General features: G+C 43.2%; 1 protein-coding gene across 1 annotated transcript in view; it reads right to left on the reverse strand.

Moving 5' to 3' along the window:
* CSMD2 (CUB and Sushi multiple domains 2) overlaps nt 1–25,042 on the reverse strand; it is a 590,718-nt gene that overhangs the window by 76,747 nt on the left and 488,929 nt on the right. The window contains exons 41-47 of the mRNA XM_034645185.1: nt 23,444–23,653; nt 17,899–18,087; nt 15,510–15,687; nt 14,008–14,153; nt 6,989–7,069; nt 6,394–6,507; nt 349–537 (exon numbers count right to left, since the gene is read on the reverse strand). Coding sequence (XP_034501076.1) covers nt 349–537; nt 6,394–6,507; nt 6,989–7,069; nt 14,008–14,153; nt 15,510–15,687; nt 17,899–18,087; nt 23,444–23,653 — 1,107 coding nt within the window. The remainder of the gene's footprint in view (nt 1–348; nt 538–6,393; nt 6,508–6,988; nt 7,070–14,007; nt 14,154–15,509; nt 15,688–17,898; nt 18,088–23,443; nt 23,654–25,042) is intronic.

A 25,042-nucleotide genomic window follows, 5' to 3' on the forward strand; every position in this document is an offset into this window, starting at 1 on the left:
AAGAAGCGCAATGTTTGGTAGACCACTTCGAGTTTCAGAGGTGGCATACTCTTCATGTGGGAATACTGCTATGATCCATTTATTGGGTGACAGTCAAGGTGCCAGCTTTGAGTGGGCGCTGGAGTTAGAAAGGGCTCCGGAGCAGGACTAGGCGGCAGGACAAGCATCCCTGCCCTGTGGGCCATACAATCCACCGGCTCCCACGGTATTGGAGTTTCTGTGGTAGAGAAAGATGTTGCTTGGAGCCTCTGGAAAGTTCTAATGGGGAGGTAATGGCACACATCCCTAGAGTTCTGAAGCAAATCTGCCCTCTGCAGCAGGCAGCTGTTCAACATTTGACTGACTTACCATCAAAGATCTCAAACTCATCATACTGCTTCTCACTGAGAAAGTACTCCACTGTGAGGGAGATGTTGTAGTCGGGTTGCACTCTCACCAGCCAAGAGCAGGTCTGGAACTGGGGATAGCTTCCTGGGTAGCTCTGACTCAGGATCACACCTGTAGAGTCCGTCAGAAGCTCGTTCGTTGGGCAGTGCACTTGGGAGGAAGAAAGAGAAATACCAGGTACGTGGGATGAAGATGGAACTGGGGCCAACACATTTCCCTGGTACAAAAGACAACCACTGGAACAGGAGTATCTGAGCACATTCAAACAAGACCCCAATGCCCATCATTACACTGCTCCATGGCATAAAACGACCTCAGATTCTGTGTCAATGTTACTATATAGCTGGCATTCAGGCCTCGCCAGTTGGTTGGCATCACTTCCTAGCTCAGCTATGGGCTTTGGAAGAGCTGAGGTTGATACGTACAGACAGACAACAGAAAGCATCCCCGAATCCAAGAGTTAATCTATTAAATGGGATTGATTTGTACAAAGAGAGTATTGGGCAGACGTAAGTACGTGGAATTTTGAGTCAAACGCACCTGGATTTATAGCCCACCTCTGTTACTTACTAGCTGTGTGGTCTTGAACAAATTATTTCCTCTCTGTGCAGTGGCTTCTCCACCTCCGATGCAGAAAGATAACATCTGCCTTACAAGGCTATTGTATTATATATCATTGTGTATTAATTATATTGTATGTTAATTAACATTAATATATTATATTATATATAATATTATAGGGCATGATATACATAAAGCATGCAACATAGTGTCTTCACAAATTGTAGAGATGATGATGATAATGATGGTAGTTATACCAGGAAAGGAAGGAACTGGCAGAGCTTGGCTGTGACCTGATGAGTAGTATTAAGATCTCTAAAGAAAAGGATGCCATCCTAAGGAAGACAGTCAACGTAGAACTTAGAAAAGGAGTTGCTGGTGGGGCTAGATTGGGTTTCCTGTGTCTGTCACCAGGGAGGCGAGAGAAGATGCTGGTTCTTAGGGGCCCTGCCCATCCTGGAGAGCAGGGAGGTGCTCTCTCCTGGGGATACAGGGACCTGTCACTACATCCTATGTGAAACAAACTTCCGGATGACCCCTTCCATTTGTTTGGGCTGAAGGTGCCACAGTAAAGTCCTGAGGACTGAATCAACTTCTTCAGGACCTTGAAAGAGGCATGGCCTGGGCAGTAGTGACAAGTATCCCAATCACTACAAATGGAGCAACTGGGATTTTGCTGTATATGTGCCTTTAGACAGGCTTCCCGAACGGTTGGATTCTAGGACACTGACAGAGGAGAGTTTCTGGAGCTGCAAAGCCAAGGGCTGATCCCCGGATCATGATATGAGACGAGGCTGTTCTGGGGAGGAGATTGAGCCACTCACTCTCCACCCATCTCCACTGCTTCCTTCAAACCTTCTGCCTTCACAGAAATGGGGCTTGCTAATCAGCACAGGGTCTGGGCTAACAGACAAAAATGCTTGCTGTGGCCCCAAATTCACACAACTCATCTGGGACTTCTTTGAGTAGCTTTGCAACACACTTTATTTTTTAAAGTAATCTCTACGCCCAATATGGGGTTCAAACTCACGAGCCCGAGATCAAGGGTCGCACCCTCTACTGACTAGCCAGCCAGGCACCCCCTCTTTGAGTAGCTTTGAAAGGTATTAACTAGCTTCTCCAGAGAGAACTTCCTTCTTATTTTGTAAACAGGAAAGGAAAATGAATGGCTTTTTGGAGAAAAACAGCCTTGTTTTTGAAATGCTCCTGATTTCACTAAACTGATACCTACAGGTCCCTGAAGTGTGGTGACATTTACGTTCCCCTAGTACAGTCCAGCTGGTACCAGGTCTGCTCTTGAAGCTCTCCCCTTTCTACTTGAAACTCCCCAATTGAGGGGACACAGGTACACTTTCTCAAATGAGATTGGTCCACAGGTTTGCCTTTTTGTGTGCAACTTTATCGGATATGGGATTTAGTGTTTACACATTTTTCTTTCCTGTTATGCTCAAGACGTCTGGTCTTTGAAGGTTTAGTAGTATTCTTCCACGGAACCATCTAGTCTTGATGTCTTCGATGGGGTTTCCTCTGATAACATTCTCTCTTTCTTTTAAAGAATTAGGAAAGTATAAACTTTCTATCCGCTGGGGTCAATTTTATTAAATTATACCTTCCTAGAAAATCATTCATATCATTAATTTATTGGCATAGGTTTGTACAAGATAGTCTCATAACTTGAAATTTTCTTTTGCTTCAATGGTTACATCCCACTTTCCCTTTCTTATTTTTGTATATTCCTGCTTTCTCTCTCTGTTTAACTCACCTAATGGTTTGATTATTTTGTGACTCTTTGTTCCAGGTACTTCTTTTTATTGATCAGTAAGGCTGTTTTTCTGTTTTATAACTCATTAACTTCTTTCTAAAATTCAAAAATTTTGAGATATAATTTATGTACAATAAATTAACAGATTTTAGCTGTGCAGTTTAATGAGTTTTAGCAAATGCGTATACCTGTGTAACCACTACCATAATCAGGATATAGATTATTTTCATCCCTCCAGAAAATTCTCTCATGCCCCTCTGCAATTAATTAGTATGATCTGCCCCATGCTCCAGGAAATCACTGATATTATTTCTATAACAACAGATTAGTTTTGATTGTACTAGAATTTCATGCAATTGGAATCAGACATGTTGCTTTTGTGTCTGGTTTTTTTTGCTAAACATAATGTTTCTAAGGTTCAATCCATGGTGTTTTGTATTTTATTTTTATTGCTCTGTAGCAATGTGTTCATTCATTCATTCTATTTATTATTAATGAATATTTAGGCTGCTTCCAGTCTGGGATGATTATGGAATTCATATACAAGCCCTTTTGTGGATATGGGTTTTTATTTCTCTTGGGAAAATAACTAGGAGTATAATTGCTGGGTAGTAGGGTAGGGGTATGTTTAACTTTGAAAGAAACTACCAGTTTTCCAACGTGACTGTATAATTTTACATCCCAACCAGCAAAGTATAAAAATTCCACTTGCTCCATATCCTTGCCAACACTTGGTATTTTCAGTCTTAAGTTTTAGCTATTCTAGTGGGTGTGTAGTAGTATTTCATTAGGGTTTTAATTTGCATTTTCCTGATGACAAATGATGTTTTAGCATCCTTTCATATACTTATTGGCTATTCATACATCTTATTTTGTAAAGTGTCTGGTTAAGTCTTTTGTCCATATTTTTATTGGACTGTCTTATTATTGAGTTGTTAAAGTTCTTTACATATCCTAGATACAAGTTCTTTTAAGAAATATATGTATGATGAATATCTTCTTTTATTCTGTAGTTTGCCTTTTCTTTTTCACATTTAGTTCTGTCAGTTTTTTCTTCATGTATTTTGAAGCTCTTTTATCATCTGTCTATAACATATATATCCTTTGTAATGGGATTAAATCTTTGGTCATTATAAGATCTATTTCTGGTAATACTACTTGCTGGCAGTATTATCTAAAACTTCTTTATGTTTACCATTTGCATGATGTATCTTTTTCTCTCCTTTTCTTGCAGTCTATCTGTTATTTATATTTAAACTGCATCTTTTGTAGGAAATAAGTGGTTACCATTTCAAACCTCTAAATTTTGGCATGGTTTTTATGCAGCAAAAACTTACTGATTGATATAACTATATCATTCAAATATTAGACATACCTACTTATTTTCGGTGTGTCATTGAAAGAGGTGTGTGAAAATCTCCAACTGTAATTATGAATTTGTCCTTTTCTCCCTAAAATTCTGTCAATTTTCCTTTATATATTTCAATCCTATATTGTTAGGTATATAAAAGTTTGTGACTGCTATATATTTTTGATGAATTATGTTTATCAGCACGAAATTTCCCTCTTTATTCCTTCTAATACTTTTTGCCTTAAACTCCATTTTGTCTAAGACTATCTTTGCTACACCAGATTTTAGAGGTTAGTACTTGCTACTTTTTCAAAGTTTGGTTTCCTACCAGGGATGAATGACACCTTTCTAGCTGTCTTTCGGGAGGCAGATGAAAATATTCAAGTCTAAGTTTATGGAAAGTCTATAATTAAACTTTTTTTTTTTACTTAACTAATCTGAAAGTCTCTCTCCTTTGATTAGCAGTTTTATTCAGTTATACTTACTATGGTTACACATATATTTGCACTTAGTTTTGCTACCTCATTTTGTGTTTTCTGTTTACCATGGTTTTTTCTCTCCTTTAATGTTTCTATTGGATTAATTGAATTCTCTTTCTCTTTATTTTTGATTATCAATTTAGAACTTACACATACTATGGCTATCCATAATTTCAAAAAACTATCCATAAATTTAAGCTTTATTTTTAACTTATATATTTAACTAACATAGAGGGTTAATCAATATCTTGGCTTCTCCTCAACAAGCAAGGGTCCTGAGCTCATTTTTTCTTTCTTCCAATGCCATTTATTTGTCCAGCAGTGTGTATATTTTTAAATCTACTATGGTCAGTATTGTTTAGATTCACTACCCTATTTTACTGATTTCTTAGCTTATTGTTACTTTTTGTATCTGAACCATTCTACCTGTATTCATTTTTCTCTTAATGAATGTGTAAATATTTCCATTCCTTACCGATATTGGATTTTATTTTTATTTCCTGAGCATACAAAAAAATTCTCGTGGGATTCTAGTTATGCAAAATATCTACAATAGTCAATTTCATAGAGACATGAGCTATATTGGTGGTTGCCTAGAACTGTGTTGGGGGGAGGGACTGGAAAGAAATGGAAGCTGACTGCTAATGGATACAGTGTTTCATTTTGAGGTGAAAAAATCTTCTAAAATTGTCTAATGGCTGCAAAGCTCTGAATAGACTAGAAATCACTGAAGTGATTTAGATGGATGAGTTGCATGGTACATGAATTCTATCTTAATAAAGCTGTTATTATAAAAAATCCAGTGAAGGGTCACATCTTGAGAAGCTAAGTACAACACCAAGTCCTAGAAGTAAGCATGAGGCTGAGGACAGGAGTAAAGCCAAGAAGGCTGGAGCCACATAGACACAGAAACAGCCAGAGATAAGAAACGAAGGCTGGAGCAAAGCAGTGAAGTTCTGGAGCAGGATCAAAGCTAAAGTCCACTTTTATAGGGGGCTGGTTGTTTGGTGTGTGGGTAGGTCAGCTCAACTCAATGAACCCCTCGATGTATTGGGGCAGCTTAACTCTAGGGCCGCAGCTTCTTTCCTTCTCACTAACAATCCGTGTTGTGGATTCTCTCCTCTCGCCTTATGAGAAGTGGGAAAGAAGCTGACCTGTTTCTCCGCAGACTACTGAACATTTGTTGGTAGCACTAGTACCAGAAGCAGCAGTAGTACTAGTAACAATAAGAATAACCTGCACTGGGCAGTTACTATGTGCCAGGCATAGTTCTAAAGTGCTTTACATTATTAATCCATTTAATTCCTCACAATAAGTCCATGGCATAAGTAACATTATCCTTATTTTACAGATGAGAAAAATTGAGGCATGGGACAATTAAATATCTCGTCCCAGGTCAGATGCCTTTTGAGTGGAGAGTCTCATTTTTGGTCTTAGTAGGGGTTACTTTGTGAAGCCAATTCATTTTCTGTCAAGGTGTCACAATGGAATGAAGTTCAGCACACAGGACCTTGAGCACATCTGCACTCCAGTAGAGCCAGGCTGGTCTGCAAGCCCACCTCTCCCTGAGGTCCCAGAACTTCCTCCTTCCAATGATCAGTATGCCATTTCCAGAGAATACCAGTTAGAAAATGGAAGACAGAAATAAAAGTGGTTACCATGACAATTTGTAGCCCCAAACCTAAGAGTAAGACAGAGAATTTCTCTAGAGCAATCATTCATTCATACAAACAAACATTCACCAAATAACCTCTTAATTTATGGGCAGGGACTGGGAATATAAGCAGGAGTAAGAAAAAGGCTATGTTCTGGAGGAACTGAAGACCCATAAAGGCATGGCTCTGTGCAATTACCTTCACATATTGGGGGCGGTCCTTCAAACTGCAGGTAAGTTCCAAGTTTGCAGGTCAGGATTTCATTCCCTACTAAGGTAAAGCCAGGGAGGCACCTGTAGCGGACGATGTCACCTGCCAAAGAGAGACCAACATGGGGATTCCCTGGAGAAGTCTGGGCGGGGCACCCCTTAGTACTTACACCCACTTCCAGGCAGGTCAATCAGTGGTGGGTTGTGTTCTGTTCAAAGACTTAAACAATCAGGTCAACTCCAATCAAATGATGCACAAAACTGCTACCTGCTTCTCACAGCTCAGCCTTGAGCTTCCACATTCCAGGAACTTTTTATAGTGCCTTGTGTGGATTTATTTCTCAAAAACATACTGACTTGACTCACAGAAGAAAACTGTCTTCCTGTCTTCTCTGCCTAGTGATGGCTAAAAGGAAGTGTTTGTCTATTTGGAGCAGACTCAGTAGACAGAACATCAGCCATTTTGCACTGGGCATACTGTTTCTCTCCATGGATGGGAGGGAGAGGTGCACCTTGCTGGCCCGCCCCACCCTGACCGGGCCCCTCCTCGCCTGCCCAGTCCTTGCTGGTTTGGGAGGGGGTACCTATGTTGAATTCTTCATTCTCTGTGACGACTTCAGCATTGGGGAGGATGGTGGGAGGAGGGCATTTGGTGAGTGGATATGCTGAAAAGACACAAGCAGACAAAATGGTGTAAGAGCATCATTCTCGGGGCACGTTGTCATTCACTTGTTCAATGCTTCACCTTTTCATTCCTCATCACTCACACAGGTACTGTACACAGGGCAAGTTTAGCTGAGTACTATTTTGCTTATCTGCTGTCATCCTTTGTTTGTTTCTGATGTAAAAACCAGGAACCATATAGTAACACCAACATAAGGAGAGAGCATCTAAGAAGTCATCGACAGTCACTAGCACTGAAGGGAAGGGGAGTGAAGCATTTCCTGAGCACCGACTATATGTGAGGCACTTTCACGCCCTGTCACCTTTAATTCTCAGGATGGCTGATCCTCTGACGAGGGGCTCTTACTCTCTTTATGAAGAAGCTGAGATTCAGAAAGCTTCAGTTACCTCTCCAAGGTCACACAGGAAGTGAGTGCCATAGGACTTGAATCCAGATCTGGCTGCTCTCAAATCCCATATTCTTTCCTGTGCTTGGCATCTAAGCACCATGCGTAGCTCATGTGAGTGTGCACTAAAGCCAGCTGGTTTCCCTTCTGACGTTGGCCAAACATCTCTGGCTTCAGTGGGTTTTCTACACTGGAAACCATCCCTCTGGGAAGAGACGGGACTGTGTGTGGATGGTGTTACCAAGACAAAGCTTGGTGTGGGCTCAGAGCTTGCCTCCCGTTCCCTACCTGGCACACAGTTCGGTGCTATATAAGTGCGAGCTGCTGGTGCCATTGCTACTGCTGTTATTATTTCCAAAGCCTCCCCAAACCCCACTATGTTATTTTACAAAGAGCATTCTCTCAAAAAAATTATAAATGTAATACACAGTCTTGAGAGAAAATATGAGATTTTCTATGAAAACGTAGGAAGAAAATTAAACTCATCTGCAGACTGTTGGGAGAAAACCATTGTTAACCCTTACTGTGAGTTCTTAGAGTACACACGTTCTGCACATCTATTTTCCTCTTACAAATTTGCAGCGTGTGGTGCACTTTGTGTTGATCCTTGTGCATTTATTATATTGCAGGAATTTTCCTATGCCATTAAATCTCTTAAAAAATGATTGAAATGAATTCATAAGATTTAGTCACAGGATTGACTAGAATTTATTTAATAGATGTTCTATTATTAACTGTTTAGGTTTCTAAAGTTTTGCAATTTAAAATGAAACCGTGATAAACATCCTTCCTATATATGCATTTTTTTATGATTTTTTTTTCTTCCTTTCTTAAAACTAGGAATGATTGCTGGATCATAGGGTAGTTCTATTTTTAACTTTTTTGGGAACCTTCATGCTGTCCTACAGAATGGCTGCACCAGTTTGCATTCCCACCAACAATGCAAGAGGGTTCCCCTTTCCCTGCATCCTCACCAACATCCGTGTTTCCTGTGTTGCCTATTTTAGCCATTCTGACAGGTGTGAGGTGATATCTTGTTGTGGTTTTGATTTGCGTTTCCCTGATGATGAGTGATGCTGAGCATCTTTTCATGTGTCTGCTAGTTATCTGGATGTCTTCTTTGGAAAAATGTCTTTTACTGTCTTCTTCCCATTTTTTAACTGGATTACTTGTTTTTTAGGTGTTGAGTTTTTAAGTTCTTTGTATATTTTTGGATCTAGAAATTGCACTACTAGGTATTTACTCAAAGGATACAAAAACACTAATTTGAAGGGATATTTATAGCAGCATTACCAACAATAGCCAAATTATGGAAATAGCCCAAATGTCCATGGACTGATGAATGGATAAAGATGTGGTGTATATATAATGGAATATTACTCAGCCATCAAAAAGAACGAAATCTTGACATTTGCAATGACATGGATAGAGGTAGAGAGTATTATGCTAAGCAAAATAAGTCAGAGAAAGGCAAATACCACATGATTTCACTCATATGTGGAATTTAAGAAATGAGACAAATGAACATAAGGGGAAAAAAAAGAGAGGCAAACCAAGAAACAGACTCTTAAATACAGAGAACACACTGATGGTTACCAGAGGGAGGCGGGTGGGGGGGAAATGGGTGAAACAGGTGATGGGGATTAAGGAGTGCACTTGTGATGAACACCACGTGATGTATAGAAGTGCTCTATCCCTAAATCTACACTTGAAACTAATATTACACTGCCTGTTAACTAACTGGAATTTAAATAAAAATTTGAAAAAAAATTTGAATAAAAATTTAAAAACAATGTTAAAAATTCAAAAAAAAAATTTAAAAATTTAAAAAAATTTTTAAAAATTAAAAAAAATTTTACAGAAAAAAGTACTAGGAACGATTAAATGGTATGACCTTTTTAAAGTATGAGCATCTCCTACTGAATGTCAGCAATCCACTCCCAGGAATCAGATGTTCCCTGTAAAGATGCTAACTAGGAGCCTATTTCCCATGACTTCAAGTGGGAAAAAATTACAGTGCGTAATCCCAAACCCAGAGAGTATTTAAAATAACAAGATACGTATATATATGCAACAAACCATAATGCTAGAAGTTAAATACTTGAAACGTTACTGCTTGGCCACCCAAGAATGACTATGGCTGTAACAAAACAGCGGCTCTATGTGTTGTAGCACATACATTTTGCATACCACAGCGCACCGTGCGAGCCTGCTCAGTGAGCGGCATCGTGAAACCCTAGCCAGGAAACAAGGGTAATGTGGGCATGTGTTCAGCACGGTGCTGTGGGTGGTACGGCATGGTTCACAATGAACATCACATTATCATAACCTCTCAGAACCAGCAGCACCACAGACACACATTCCAAATGTTCACCTGGGATCCTGATGTTTTATCAATTGCAGTCAGAACGTAACCTGAGACTTTTCCTGCATATGGTTTGATTGAAAATGTTGTATTATATTTTGATGAATTTAACTAATTTTTTTTCTATAGATGTGTTGGCTGAAAAACATATTGGGGGACATAGAAGCTTCAGGAAATGTGCGTATTAAAACCAAGAGGCACTCTTGGGGGTAACCACGCGGGTTTAACCGTGATTTAACATAAACCAGGGAGGACCATGCCTGTGTTGGATGTATGCTTCCATTTTTCTCTCCAGGAAAATGGTTATAACTGATATCGGGAACCAAGTGGCAGTTTCTCTGACAATGGGTACTATCATTCTTTCATCCATTTCATTTAATGATTATCTGTGGAGGGCTTAGCCTGAGTCAGGCACTGTGTTAGGCACTGAGGTTGCAAGAGTAAACAAAACAGACAGTCCTTGCCCTCATGGAACTCAGAGACCACTGGGGGAAGCAGTCATCAATTTTAATCATTGTCAACTTGATAAACAACAAAAAAGGTAGCATGTCTTTTTTTTAATTGACATTTGATAACAAGTTAGGTTAAACATTTTTTTCACAGATTAACAGACTATTTGGATTTTTCTTTTTAACCTTCTATTAGTCCTTTGCCCCTGTTCTTACAATTTGAAGAACCTGATGCATAATTAAGATTGACACCTGGGGGTGCCCGGGTGCCTCAGTGGGTTAATTCTGATTCTCCATTTTGGCTCAGGTCATGATCTCAGGGTTGTGAGATAGGGCCCAGCACTGGGCGTGAAGCCTGCTTAAGATTCTCTCCCTCTTCCTCTGCCCCTGCCCCCCGGTCCCCTCTCTTAAAAAAAAAAGACTGACTTCTGCCTGTTAAATATATTTTCACAGTTTATCCTCTGTTTATATTTATCTAGGGCACTCTCCGGATTTGTAAATGCATGAAGTTTCTGCTTATTCTGCTTAGCCAATTCTTTTTTTTTTTTTTTTAAGATTTTATTTATTTGTGAGACAGAGAGAGAGTGAGCATGAGTGGGGGGAGGGGCAGAGGGAGAGGGAGAAGCAGACTCCCCACTGAGCAGGGAGCCCGACACAGGGCTGGATCCCAGGACCCTGGGATCATGACCTGAGCCAAAGGAAGACGCTTAACTGACTGAGCCACGCAGACGTCCCTCTGCTTAGCTAATTCTTAGTGTTTTCCTTTATAAAGTTTTTTTTTTTAATTTGATATATTCTAATCTCAGCCACATGCTTACCTTTAAAGTATACTTTCTGGGTAGGGAATTGGATAAAGGGGGTTAAAGGGTACAAACTTCTAGTTATAAGATGTATAAGTACTGGGGACATCATGTGTTACATGATGTTAACACTGCTGTTTGGTATATTTGAACGTTGTTAAGAGAGAGCAGATCCTAACAGTTCTCATCACAAAGAAAAATAACCCCGTTTCTCCCCCCTTTTTTTGGGTACCTATATGAGATGATGGTTGTTAACTGAATTTATTGTGGTGATTATTTCACAATATATGTAAGTCATATCATTATGTTGTATGCCTAGACTTACACAGTGCTGTATGTCAACTGTATCTCAATAAAACTGAAAAAAATAAAGTGTCTCAAATTCTGAAAAAATTATCTTCTAAGACATACTTCCAGGAAAAAAAAATCAGTAAAAAGAAATCTCCACTTAAACACAGCCTGAGTGTTTAATATATTGTGGTTACTAGTTTGTTTGGGGTACATTTCCCATTATATTTTTAAAAAATTACACATTTCTGCTCAATACAGAAAGCTGGTAGAATACTAAAAAACAATAAAATGGAAATTCCCCAAGTCCCACCACCACCCAGGCATAACCACAGTTAGCGTTTCGGTGCATGACCTTCGGTCTTTTACAGACAATCCCTCCTCCCCCAGAGCACACACTGTATCTACCATGTATGTTATTGCTAAAGAACTCGAGGGCAGGGGGACATTCAGAACTCCTTCATTTCACTTTGTTCCCACTCCCCTTGCTCCCCTCAGGGGGAGGCCCTGATACAGCTTTACTCAGACTCCAGTACAGGTTAGCGCGTTAACTGGTGGGGTGGGCTCGTTGCATTATGTCAAACAGCAGCCAGCTCGGCAACAGCCACTGTAGGTCACCGTTTCACTGTTTTATTCTGTGCTGTCTGTAGTTTTGTTCCTATGGTTTCCTTTTCTTTAAGGAATCCTGGTCCATTTTAGTGGAAAATGGTATTGGAGACCAGTATCTGGAGCTCGATGTGTTCATTGCTATCGAGGAGTCATTGCTTCCAAGCCCTCTTAGTGGAAGGAGCTAAGGAATACATGTGCGTGTACACACCCACATTTAGACCCACATCTCCTTCTGTATCTATGTGTACATATTGAAAACCATAGCTCAAATTCACACCTCCAATTCTAATCCAATTGCCTTGGTATATTCTAATTTTTGTTCTTGCCACATTTCTAACCCTCTTCTCTTACAGTGAGACACCTACCCTCCACTGTCCTTAAACTATTAACTTATTTGATCAGTCACCCAGAGGGAACCAAGTTCTCCTCTCTACTGCCACTCCTCCCTTATGTGAATGCCCTGCTGTCCCTCCTTGGAGTCTGATGCATCCTCTGTGTGGATGCCCCCTCACTCTGCTGGGACTCCTACCCTACAGGGATGTTCCCTCAGTTTGCTCAGAGCCTTGATACCCCATGCCAGCCCTTTCTCTGTTCAGATGCTGCCCCTCGGTGTGGATCCCCTTTCTCCTCTGATGCCCACTTTGCTTCATCCCATTTAACAGCTTTAGGACCAAATTATTCAGGAAGGGAAGGGAAGACATTTAGCTCCCCTTTTATTTATCTCGTATTTGGAGTCCCTGTTGTCTAGACTTTTATGCTGGAAGCAGATGCTTTCCAAAATTTATTTCTATTTCCTAAACTAAATGTTTCCAAGGGCATTTTCCTTGGTAATTCAAATCTGATTTTTCTCATTAAAAAATACTGTAGAATCTTGTTCATAGCTCTCCTTAAGGTACTTTTCTTTTCTACCTATTAGTCCTAATACGAGAAGAAATTTATTTAAAGCTGATGTTTGCCTATGGAAGGCAGACATTCTTTCCCCCACCAGTCCCACTCCCTAGTCTCTGCAAATCTACCTCCTTTTTCTTTTGACAGGCCTTCCACAATTATTCTACATGAAGCAGAGCTCCTCACCTTTTTGTTTGCTATCTTATTTGTTTCCTTCATAGCAACTTATTACAAATTGGAAAGATTTTATTTGTCTGTTTATTTGCTATCTCTCTCACCTTGGAGGAAGAAAGCTCTATGGGGAGCAGGCATTTCATAGAGCAGGAAAGCATGCATAGTCAATGAAGATATGAAAGGATGCTCACCTCATCATTAACATAAGAGTGAAATGCTATTTCATGCATCCACCATATTGGCAAAAATTTAAAAAATCTGATAAAATCCAGTGTTTGTAAGATGGAGCCAGGAACAAAGTCAAGCTTTCCCAATTTCCAGTTTAAATATGTGTAATGCTCTGCAAACTGTAATACGGAGGATTATCCTATAGATGGGCACAAGCCCACAGAGAACTTTTTCAATGCTGTTTCCACTATCACAAAAATGAAGAAGCATCCAGATCTGTAACGTCGGACTCTTGGAAGAAAACTGGCTGTCGATAAGCACAAACCCACCCTGAATCATTCCTGTTCCTCCTGCTTGAATTCTCCATGACTTCACTTGTGCACAGGACTTCCTGTGAGGTCAACAGAGGCTCTGGATTCCTTTGGAGTGGGACAACCCTCTAGAAGGTGCTAAGGGACAAGCTGGGGAACAAGTGGGTAACCCAGCCAGTGAGTTGATGTGAATGAGTGGAATGAGAAGCCTCATCGTGCTGCCTCTAAGCTTGGACTGGGCCCCAAGGATCAGCGCCAGGTGCCTCTCTGCCCTAGAAGTGTGGAGGAGGAGAATTCACACGTATGGAGGTCTGTGCTGGGGGACTTCACATAGGTTAACACATTTAACTCTGAGGTCATTGAGGCTGAGAAGCTATGTAACTCATTCAGAATCGCACGACTGGGAATGGTGGAACCAGGGATCAAGCTTGGCCCTGACTTGAAAGCCTGCTTCCCTCCCCCGCCAGGCTCTCATACTGACCAGAGAAGGCTATGGCGAAGATCCCACCCATGGCTGCATCACGGTGGAACTTGAGCAGGACCTGGTTGGATGAGCTGTGCAATGTTTTCTTGGCCAAGCTCCGGCTGAAGACTCCAAGCTGTGGAGCTGTCTGCTGTGCCCCATCCCTGCACACAGAAAAGAAGGTTCTGGTATGGCACAAGTCACCATGGCTGCCTGCTTTGCCTGTCCCATCAGTGGCCTTAGCAGAGACCTGGAGTGGGAGGCTGTGACTCTTCTTGCACCCAACATAGTCTTTCTCCAATGCCCTGTGCACCTCCCTCTAATCTTTCCGAACTCAGTCTGCCAACAGAGCTGATCGAATTGGCAAAGTACACACTGACTCCTCGTTCATCTGATTCTTCACCAGCCCAGCCTCTGTAATGGGCTCCTGGGGGCAACAGTCTCAGCTGAGAAGCAGGAGCCGTGGGCAGGTTCTCCCATCTGAGCAGCAGTAGGATGGGCTGAGGAAGGCTGCAGGAAGCTCATGCTGCTATCCATGCCAGCCCCACTTCCTCGTCTCCAAGCAGAGCCATACCCATGTTGTCTTTTTAGGCAAAGGATTTCTTCCCTGGAAACATATCTAGTCCCTCTTATCTGTTCTTAATAATTGCCTGGAAAGGAAACTGGAAATTAACCAGGGTAATCTGATTACAGTTACCCAGCCCTGGGAATTTTGGGAAGAGACTCCCACTATCCCCTGCGGATTCCCAGAATGGCAGTAACCCCTAAACAAAATAATTCTTAAATTATATATTTGTCCAAAGATCCAGTGGTTTGGGAAGAACTATCTAGGAGACTACACTTATTGACTCATAATTCATACTCCCATTTTAAAATCACTTCAAGATATTCTAATTATCACTCAGAGCAGAACTGTCGATTTGGTAACCACTAGGCCGCATGTGGCTCTTTAGGTTTAAATTAAATAAAGTTTAAAAATCAGTTCCTCAGTTACTCTAGTCACATTTAAGTACTCAGCGGCCACCTGTAGCCGCTGGCTACTGTACTGGACAGCACAGATATAGAATGGTCCCATTGCTGCACAACGTTGTATTGGACAGTACTGGTTCAGCATGAGATGACCAGCGGGCCTTCACAGAATTCCACCCCAAAACTCTTTCATTAGTCTGGGTAGCTTATCTTAGGTAAATGTAGAATTTTGGTTTGGACCCTGGACAAAAATGAGAAAAGTCTCTGTATCTATGACCATTCCTATTCACACACCCACCCATTGGTACTCTGACCCCTAGCAGCACTCTGGGTTGGAAACCACTGTCTTCCCATTCCTCTCCCTTCAGGGGGTCACAGAGGGTAATTGAAACTGAGCCCTCATTTACTATGTTTATTTGAAAGCCAAGAAGCTGACCACCATTTAAAAACCATTCAGCTCCTGGTTTTCTGAACAAAAAGCTGAGTGACCCAGTTTAGAGCCCAGCTAATACCCCTTTCTAATTGGCTGTTGACATGGCAGCTGGCCCTACCAGACGGTGATGAAGTCTCCGGAGGGCTCTGTCTGCAGCAGGCTGAGGTTGAGGCGGATGCCATGACCAATGGGCACGGTGATCAGCCAGACACAGTCCTGTGAGCTGGAGTATGGACTGGGGAAGCCAGGGGAGTACACAGTGCCATTGGAAGAGGTGATGTTCCCGCCACAGGGGACTGCCAAGGAGGGGACACAAACACAGATGAGTGTGGGAGATCACCCCCCACCTGAAAATTCAGATGACTCCTTTATGAAGTGCCAGCACCCAGCACCCTGCTCAAGGAGGTCAGGTGGGATGGGGAGAGGTGATGGGGCTGAGGATGACCGTGTGTGGTCTCCCCCACCAGTCTCAGCACATCACTCCCCATCTGGCCCCTGATTTTCAGTGCAGGTGCCTTTGTAGGCCAGACCCAGCCCCCGGCCCCCTTCTTCCTGTGGATGAGACCTGCTCAGAAGGAAGGGCACACTAAAGCTCTCCCCTCTTCCTTCCTAGGTATGGAGTGGAGGACAGATGTCAGAATGAGGGCTATAGTACTTTTGCTGGGGCTGAGCTAAGAAATTATGAAACTCTATCTCTCTTTGTATTTGCCCTAAGATTCTTAGAGTGGTACTTTTGGTCTTGACCTAAGAGATAAATGATTCTGGTGGTGAAGCTAAAGTTGGGTCCAAATCATGGCTAAACCATTTATTAACTAGACCTCAGTCAGTAGTTAACTTTCTTCACCTGTGAAATGGGACTGAGAGCACTCCCCTTGCAGGACTGTGGCGGCGGTTAGGTGAACTGATGCATGTAAAACGTCTAGCCTGGCATTTAGCTCACAGGGAAGGCATTTGCTGCCTAGGTGTGATCCTCTCTACCTATTTTCCTGTCCTCCAAAAGTGACCCCCAATTTTGGGCTCACTCTGATCTAGGCTTTGAATAAGGGGATGAAGAGGACTTGAAGTCTCCATAATGTTCCAATTTAGTCATCAGGGAGGAGGAAAAATGACAAACAAACAAACCAACCCCGGTCCAGAATAATGAGTATATTTGGCTGGTATGGGACATCAAGCAGAAGTCTGGATGGGGGCAGACCAGAGCGAAGAGAAAGAATCCCAATGCCTCCAGGCAGAAGATGGGGATCCTGTGACCGCACGTGCATCCTGAAAGGGGTATGCATGGACATGCCATCTCTCCTACACATACTGAACATCCACTCGGCGTCAGGGTCAGGCACAGCCTGGGGAGAACAAGGGGAGCAAGGGGAGCAAGGATACCAAGGCACGTGGTTTTGGTCTGTAGCACTCACAGCTCACTGGGGAACAGCTAAGTAAACCGGCCTCTGCAGATGGCAGCACAGGGTGGGACACATGGTCAACACAGAATGCCACAGGAGCGACAGGGGGTGCCCCTCACCTGGTCTTGTGAGGATAGAAAAGGATTCTTGGTATTGTTCCCATTTAGACAAGGCTAAGTAGACAAAGCAAGAGAGAAGAGTGATGTTCCATGAGGAAGGGACAGCATGTGCTAAGAACCAGAGGCAAGAGAACATGGCGCACTGGGACCACTAAAGCACTTCAGCTTAGTTGCACATAAAATCTGTGAGAGTGGAGAATACCGGGAGGTATGCAGGGACCAGGCCCCGAGGGACATGGTGCGCTACACGAAGGGAATTTACCCCAAGAGAGATGGGGATGCCTTACTGGCTTCTGAACAGGGGAGGATCTGGAGTGTGTTGATGGTTTGGAAGGCTCGCACTGGCTACACTGTGAAAAATGGATTGAGTAGAGCAAGACCAAAGGCTGGGAGACCAGCAAGGAGCCTTGTCCAAGTGGTGGTAGGGATAAAAGCAGAGGCAGTGGATAGAGAGAAGTGGATGCATTTGAAAGGTAATCAGGATGTAGAATTATCAAGTCTCGGTGAATAAGCCAGATAGGCGAGACGGAGTGCCCAAATAAGGGCCGAGTAACCAGGTGACTAGAGGTGCCCTTCAGTAATGAGGACTTCCGTTGAATTACGGAAAGACGATCACTTTAATTTTGAATGTATTAGGATTTAGATGCCTCTGGATAAGTGAATCTCTTTAGTAAGGAACTGGATATACAGGTGTAGATCTCAGGAAAGAGATAAAGATTATAGAGTCTTCCCTTCTGACAGGGTTGGATCTTCCCAAGGGCTGAGTAGGTATTCCCTTGGCTGTGGCCTACATCTCCTCCAGGTCCTCCCAAGCTTGGCCCAGAGCTCTGTCCTCTGGACTCTTTCCCTGGATAGGCTGGGTCCATTCCATATGAAAACAGGATGGACAAGGTCTGCCTGGACTTCCCAGCATGGGTGATTCCACAGAACATGGGAGTACTCTGAATCAGTCTCCTTAGGAAGAATCACCAGGGATGAGGGAGGGACATACCTTCACACCTGGGCAGGGGGTGGTCCCAGTTCCGGTTGGTGCCATGTTGACATGTGAGGACAGGGTGGCCAATCAGTTGATATCCTGGGAGGCACTCGAAGGTCACTGATTGTCCAACATTGTAGCCAGCTCCCCTCACAATGCCATTGGCAAAGGGCTCTGGGTCTGGGCACTCTTGAAGTTCATAGGCTGGAAAAGATCAGGAGAGAAGGTCACTTTATTCTCTCTGTACATTTTCTCCTGAACCAGAATATAGCCGCAGCAGACAGTTAACATAATGTGAAGCATGAAGACTTGGACTCAGATGGACCCTTGCCATTTACCAGTTGTTGGCTTTGGGCTAGACATTTAACTTTTCTATGCTTCAGGTTTCTTATTTAGAAAATCGTTATTGTGAGGATTAAGTGGGCTAATATATGCATAGCTCTTTGCACAGTCCCAGCACAGTTAGAGTTCAATAAATTTTATCTGTTATTACTGTCTCCATGGGAAAAGGAGGCTCAAGGAAGACAAGGCTAGGTTGAACCCTTATTCGCTGAGCACCTGCTTGGGGCTGGGCATTGACCTCAGTTCTTTCATGTGCATCATCTCATTTAAGCATGACAACCATGTTCTAGATCACAAACACACAAAGCAGTCAGGGGAGGACTTGAGTGGGGTTTCTGACTCTGAGAAACCATAACCTTTCTAGGTGGAGAACTTGGTGGGAGTAAGCCATGCCTGTCGGTGGAAGAGAAACTTTCCAGAGGGAATCATTGGATGAAAAGGAATGTGTGTGACTGTAAGATAGGGAAGCCTCTCCAAAGAGCAAGAAAGCTGCTTCCATGAGAAGGGTGAGCCCAACTCAAAAAGGAGGTGCCTTCATGGAAGTACCGGAGAGAGAGCTTGCCAAGGGGTTTGCTGAGCACGTGCACAGAGCACAGACCCTGATTAATCAGATCCACAGGAAAGACAACAGCTGTTGTGGCCAGAGTTGGGCCCTTCCTACACAGGAAATTGGCAGTGGGGTAGACAGAGCATTCTGACAGTGGAAATTTTCAGTGGGAGCTGAGATCAGATGAATGCTTCATGGAAGTAGGATGCATTCATTATATGTAATAACAATATAAATAACAATGATCACGAAGCTGACATTTCCGAAGCCCTCCCTCTGGGACGGTGCCTGTGTTGTGTATTTCCATTCAATATCTCACTGAAGGAGGCCTCTGTGGGAGGAACTGGGCAGGTTTCACTGGGAAATCATCCAGGTCATTGGGTGTGTCAAAAAAATCGAGCAGGTATGGTGGGAGCGGGTAAGCGGGTCAGCTAAAGGAGACATGAGGCCCTGTCAGCAGCAGGGGGTTTAGGCAATTTGGCAAACAAAGGTCTTAGTAGAAAAGCGGGGAGCCTACTGCCTAGGGAGGTGACTGAATGGATGGGCTGGCCTCTAATGAGAAGCCTCGTGGGGCACCTGTGGACCCAGCGATGGTGAGGAGCCCGAAGACAGCGACTGCACGTCAGAAGTCAGGAGCAGCCCAAGGGAGAGTCTCTTATAGGAATCGTCTCACACAGAAGGAGCAGGACTTTTTAGAAAAAGAGACACTTAAGTGAGAGTACCTGGACTGCTTTCAAAAGGAGAAAAATCTCAGAGCGTGTTTACCAGAAGCAGCTTCAAAGGGAGAGGTTGGGGCTATAGGCAGAAATGAACCCTAAGGAGCAGAATCATTAGCTTTTCTAAAGAAGGGCTCCTGGGTTTGTCCCAAATGGAGATGCTATGGTGGGAATAGATACAATTTTTAACAAAGTGCCACAACTGCAATTATTAATAATGTTATTAAAATTATTAAAACATTCATATTATTAAAATATGCATAATGATGCCTAACATTTTGGAACAATTATGTGTCTTGTCATTTTGCTAAGTTCTTTATAAACATGATCTCCCGAAAAGTTTTAATGACCTAAGTTAAGCCTGTCTGACTGAGAGGCCTGGTAAGAGTGGCTTAAGCTGTCAGTAACAATTTTATGGGAATATTTACCTGAGAGGAGAAAGGAAACCTCCAGCCTAGGAAGTTCAGAGTGTCTAACAGGAGGAATTCTGAGAAAAAGTAAGGAGTTGGATTTCCTCAGAGGAAGTCATGGCACTGCAGGGAGATGGGCCTGCTCTATAGAAATGCCTCAGTGAGGGTAGGTGGCCCTTTCGGAAACGAGTCTTTTCATAAAGGAAAACGTGGGGTGAGTGTTCAGAGCTTGCGTACAAGGGGCTCCACGGGGCTAAGGAGCACGTAAGTAGAGAACAGGGACCTGTTGGGAAAGGAGAACTATTTGGGCCTGTAATAAATTAGGAGGCCTTGGTGGGAGGACCTGGGCCTCTGGCACTAGAGACAACCCAGTCCCAGAGGTTGGGACCACCACAGACGAGAAGCGTAATGGAAACTGAGGTCAAATCTGAAGGGGAGCAGCTGGCCTGACACCAAGAGTGGGCTCACAGGCATCATTAGGTCTGTGGAGCTCAGGCAGGCACTGAGGGAGTAGCTGGGCCTGTGATCAGAGCAAAGCCTCAAGGGGAACATTCACCAAGTCATGAAGGTCAAATGTGAGTGGGAGGAGGTGGGCCCACCTTAGGATAGACACCTTTAGGCCTGAAATAGAGTTGGACTAACTCCTAGTGGAGGTGTTGGGCCTCCCAAGGCATACTGAGCACCCCACTGTCCTTGTGTCTTGCTTCCCCCCAACAAGGGAAAATCCTCAGAGGAGGAGTGGGCCTCAGAACATGTGAAGGTCCAGTGTGAGTAATGGGCACGTCCAAAGAGGACTGCTGTCCCAGGGTGTTGGTCTATGTCTTAGAAGCCTCAGTGGGTGTGAGGGGGGCTGAGCTTGAGATGAGGGCTCTGTGGAAGTAGATAGATCTCTTCTATGGAGAGAAGTCAGTGAAGTCCAAGGGACTCAGGGGGACAACTCTTATAGGGATAAGTGGGCTTATCACATGGGGAACACAGTGAGTCTCTGGTCCAATCACGTGGACTCAGCGGGCAGGGCTGTGTCCATCATAGGGGTGAAGGCACAATGTGTGTGGCTAGGTCCCTGAGAAGCTGTCCCTGTCACAATGGTGATGTCATCAGTACTTGCATTTATCCAACAGGAGAAGCCTCAGAGAGAGCACTTGGGCCTGTCAGAGGTGTTATGGGTTGAATTGTGTCCCCTGCCCAAATTCATATGTTGAAGTCCTAACCCCTAGCACCTCAGAATGTGACCTTACTTGGAAAGTGGATCTTTGCCATTTTACTGAAATTGAAATGAGGTCATTAGGAAGGCCCTTAATCCAATATACTAGTGTCCTTATGAAAAGGGGAAACTTGGAGACATACAAGGATTTGAAGCCAGAGATGGGGGGGGGTGATGTTTCTATAAGCCAAGGAATTCCAAACTGCCAGCAAATCACCAGAAACGAGGACAGAGGCTTGGAACAGACTGTCTCTCACAGCCCTCAGAAGGAACCAACCCTGCTGAAGCCCTGATTTCGGGACTTCAGCCTCCAGAACTGTGAGAGAAGAAACTTTGTTAGCACAGTCCTAGCAAACTAAGACGTGGGAGAAGCTTGAAAGAGGCATGCATCTGCCCCAGAAGGAAAAGCTGACCACGTACGTGGGCCTGGGTCTCTCCTGTGACAGAACATGGCCGTCTGATGTGTCATGACATTTCTGACGGCCCACACCACCCACTGAAGCTGCATGCACTTACCGGGCACGGGCACTCTTACTTAGGGCTGGCCTCTGTGACAAGCCCACAGCCCATGTCACCGCGTGAGGCAGCTTTGTTCCTACCAAGGAACCAGCACTCTCTGGGTAAGAGCACCGCTTCACGGGTGTGAGAGGCCCACCTCCTCCACCCAAAGTGCTCCAGGTTTGGCAACCCAGCCACACTCCACACTCCCTGAACTCCTTCTGAAGAGGCACGGCCTGGTTAACTGGTCCAATGGTGCCCCCTCGTAGGCTGTCCTTGAAGGCTTTCCCGAAATGACAAGCCCAAATCCTTGGCCAATATGCATTTCTGACAAGGGATGACAAAGCCAAATATCAGAGTATTATGTATGTAGAGCATTCTATAGATTTATATAGGAAATACAACCAAAAAGTTCATGAAACATTACATATTCTCACAGATAACATATAACATATGTATAACATACAACACATGTACGTTAACACATGGAAAAAGATCTGGAAAGATCATGTTAAAACAACAGGGATTATTTCTGGGGAATAAGCCTGGGTTTGGGGCCTATAGACAGAGAAAGCTTGGCCTTATCTGTGATGATTTAAATCCTTTCTTCCTTCCCTTTGTCCTTCCTCCCTTCTTCCCTCCCCCTCTCTCTTTCTTTTTAACAAGGTGAGTGTGTTTGTGAACTGTGAATTTAATTAAAAATTAATGGGTTTTAAGGAGGGCACGTATTGCATGGAGCACTGGGTGTTAGACGCAAACAATGAGTCATGGAACACGACATCAAAATCTAAAGATGTACTGTATGGTGACTAACAACATAATAAAAATTAACTTTAAAAAAGAAAATTGCAAAAGCAGTATTTATAGTATGATACAATTTTGATTAAAATATAATAATATATCATATGTACAGAAAAAATGGGGAAAACGAATTTAAGAGTTCGTTATCTGCATAAGGTGGGGTTGGAGATGGAATTACGGGAAAATTTTGACTTTCTATGATGTACTCACAAAAATATCTGTAATGTTTTAATTTTTTATAAGCATGTATTAGATTGGAGAAAAGTCTGAAATTATGAAAAACAGTCAGTGGAAGAATCTAGGAAAAGAGGTTAGAACAAATGGTTCAGTCAGTCACACTAGGGAGACATCCGAGGGAGACGGGCCTACCTCGGGCCGCTGTGAATAGCAGCCCAGATTGGGTACAATCCACACAGCCACAGGTGATGGCTCCTCACACAGGGGAAGGGAGTGGATGGGCTTGTTGCAGAGAAAGCATGCCAAGAGGAGTGGGGCCTATCACAGGACTTCACCTCAGCAAGGCAGAGCCCCAGTGAGCATAGTTAGGAAACCCTCAGTGGGAGTTAATGGGCTTGTCTCATTGTGAAGGCTCAGTGGGCACTCCAGGGTTGCTACCAGAATCCTCCATCATGTGATAGGAGGCGCTTTGCCAAGGGTAATTGGCTTGACACACAGGGGAGGACCCAGAGGGACTAAGTAAGCCTATCAAGACTGAGGGGAAGTGGCCAGCTGGCCGCTCAGGGATGCCGGATGCTGGATGGGAATGCTCAGGAAAAACCGTTGGCGGTTGGAACTGGACAGAAGGGAGCCTCCAACAGTGCTGTTGGGCCTTAACTCTGGAAAAGGCTTGTCAAAGGGGGTTGGATATCCTCATGGGGCCAGAGAGACATGCCACCAAAGGGGAGCCTGCATCGAGAGGCCTGCCCCCCGCCCCTCAGCCCTCCTTGTGTTTTCTCTTCCCATATGTGGAAGGCTGGGAAGATGGTGGCTGTGAGTAAGAGAAGGGGACGGGCAGGAGGAAACGGGCACTCCCTGTCCTTACCCTGATACTCCAGCTTGAATCCTGGCCGGTTCTGGGAGTGGTCGCTGTGGAAATACACAGTGGTCTCGTGGGACGTGGAGAGCAGGGAGCCGGGAAGCTCGCTGCCACTGAATCTGCCCATCATGCGGCTGGTCTCATAGGGGCCGTTCCGGATTTCTATGAAGTCGTGGTTGGGCTCGGTGGAGAAGTTCAGGAACTGGATGTGAGCTCCTGGGAGCAAGACAGAGGCAGACAGTGCCCAAAGCAGTAGAGTCCTGCTGCAAACGTGCGGCCTCATGCAAGCTTTTCCTGCCAGACCTCACGCATCCCTATGGCTGGCTTCCCACTCAACCGAGATTTCCAAAACACAATTCTGGGAGACAACATGCAGTCCAGTCTTCTGTCTCGAGGCAGGATTGAACTTAAAAATATATTATTCACTCAGAATGAAGGGCATCGATCATTCCAGAGCTCCATCCCAAGTCCATTTCATTTTACTGAAAACAAAGCTCAGGGCTAACATTTGATTTGAAGTTCATAGGCCTACTATCAATACAAAAATAGCTTGCTAAAATGAACTTTTTACTTAAAAAATCACCACTTAAAAATAACTATACCTGATCAAAAGACATGAGCTTCAATATTGGTATCTTCTAGAACACTTATGACAATTCAGAAGTTAGAAAAATACATTGTCAGTGAAGTTTATACTGCGGGATCTTACTGGGTTAATCAAGATCTCCTAACAACCCGACTGGTTAAATAGATCTGATTAAGCCCTTAACTTACATATTGATATACTCTGCAGAATGGAGGTGGGAATATTGATATTTGTTTACTGGTGAGATTTCTCAAAATTAGATTAAAAATGACGTTGAAGAAATGTATTTACTGCGCATGGGAAAATGTCCATTATGTTAATTGTGAAATCTGATTGCAAAGTAGTATGTACTCTATAACTCTGATTTTGGTATTAAAAAACTAGAAGAATATTCGTTGATTCACTAATAATGTTTACTGAGCATTTGCCGTGCATCAGGGCTCTGCTAGGCACTGCACAGGGATGAACAAGGTCTCCCAGGTCCTTGTCCTCGCGGGGTTCCATTTGAATGGTGAGGACTAAGCTGTTAGTGGTTACCTCTGCATGGTGCGATTACAGATGGATTTTAATCTTTAAAAATTTCTCACCTGTAGTTTCTAATTTGCACAGAATGGGGACATACGTGTGATTTTTTTTGCATCTAATAATTTAATTTTTTATTTAATAAGTTAATTTTAAATTATCAAAAAATATTTGACTTATAATGTTGAAAACATTTCATATCTCCTGCTCTCTCCCATTTGAGGGTCACTGATGGATCAGGAAGATATCTTTCCAGTTCACGGTTTTAGGTTCTTAAATATATGTCTGATTTATTTGTCTTAAATATTTACATGCATGTTGTTATACTGTACACATAGTTTTGTAAACTTGTTTATTCAGTATTGTGCTTTTCAAGGTCTATCCTTGTTGATACATTATAGAGATAAAATTCATTGGTTTTAACTATATATTAGTTAATTTTATTTTATGAATTACCCAACCACACTATTCACTACCTTATTAATGAAGTTGCAGAC

This window comes from Ailuropoda melanoleuca, chromosome 2, assembly GCF_002007445.2.
Source record: "Ailuropoda melanoleuca isolate Jingjing chromosome 2, ASM200744v2, whole genome shotgun sequence".
Classification (NCBI taxonomy): Eukaryota; Metazoa; Chordata; class Mammalia; order Carnivora; family Ursidae; genus Ailuropoda; species Ailuropoda melanoleuca.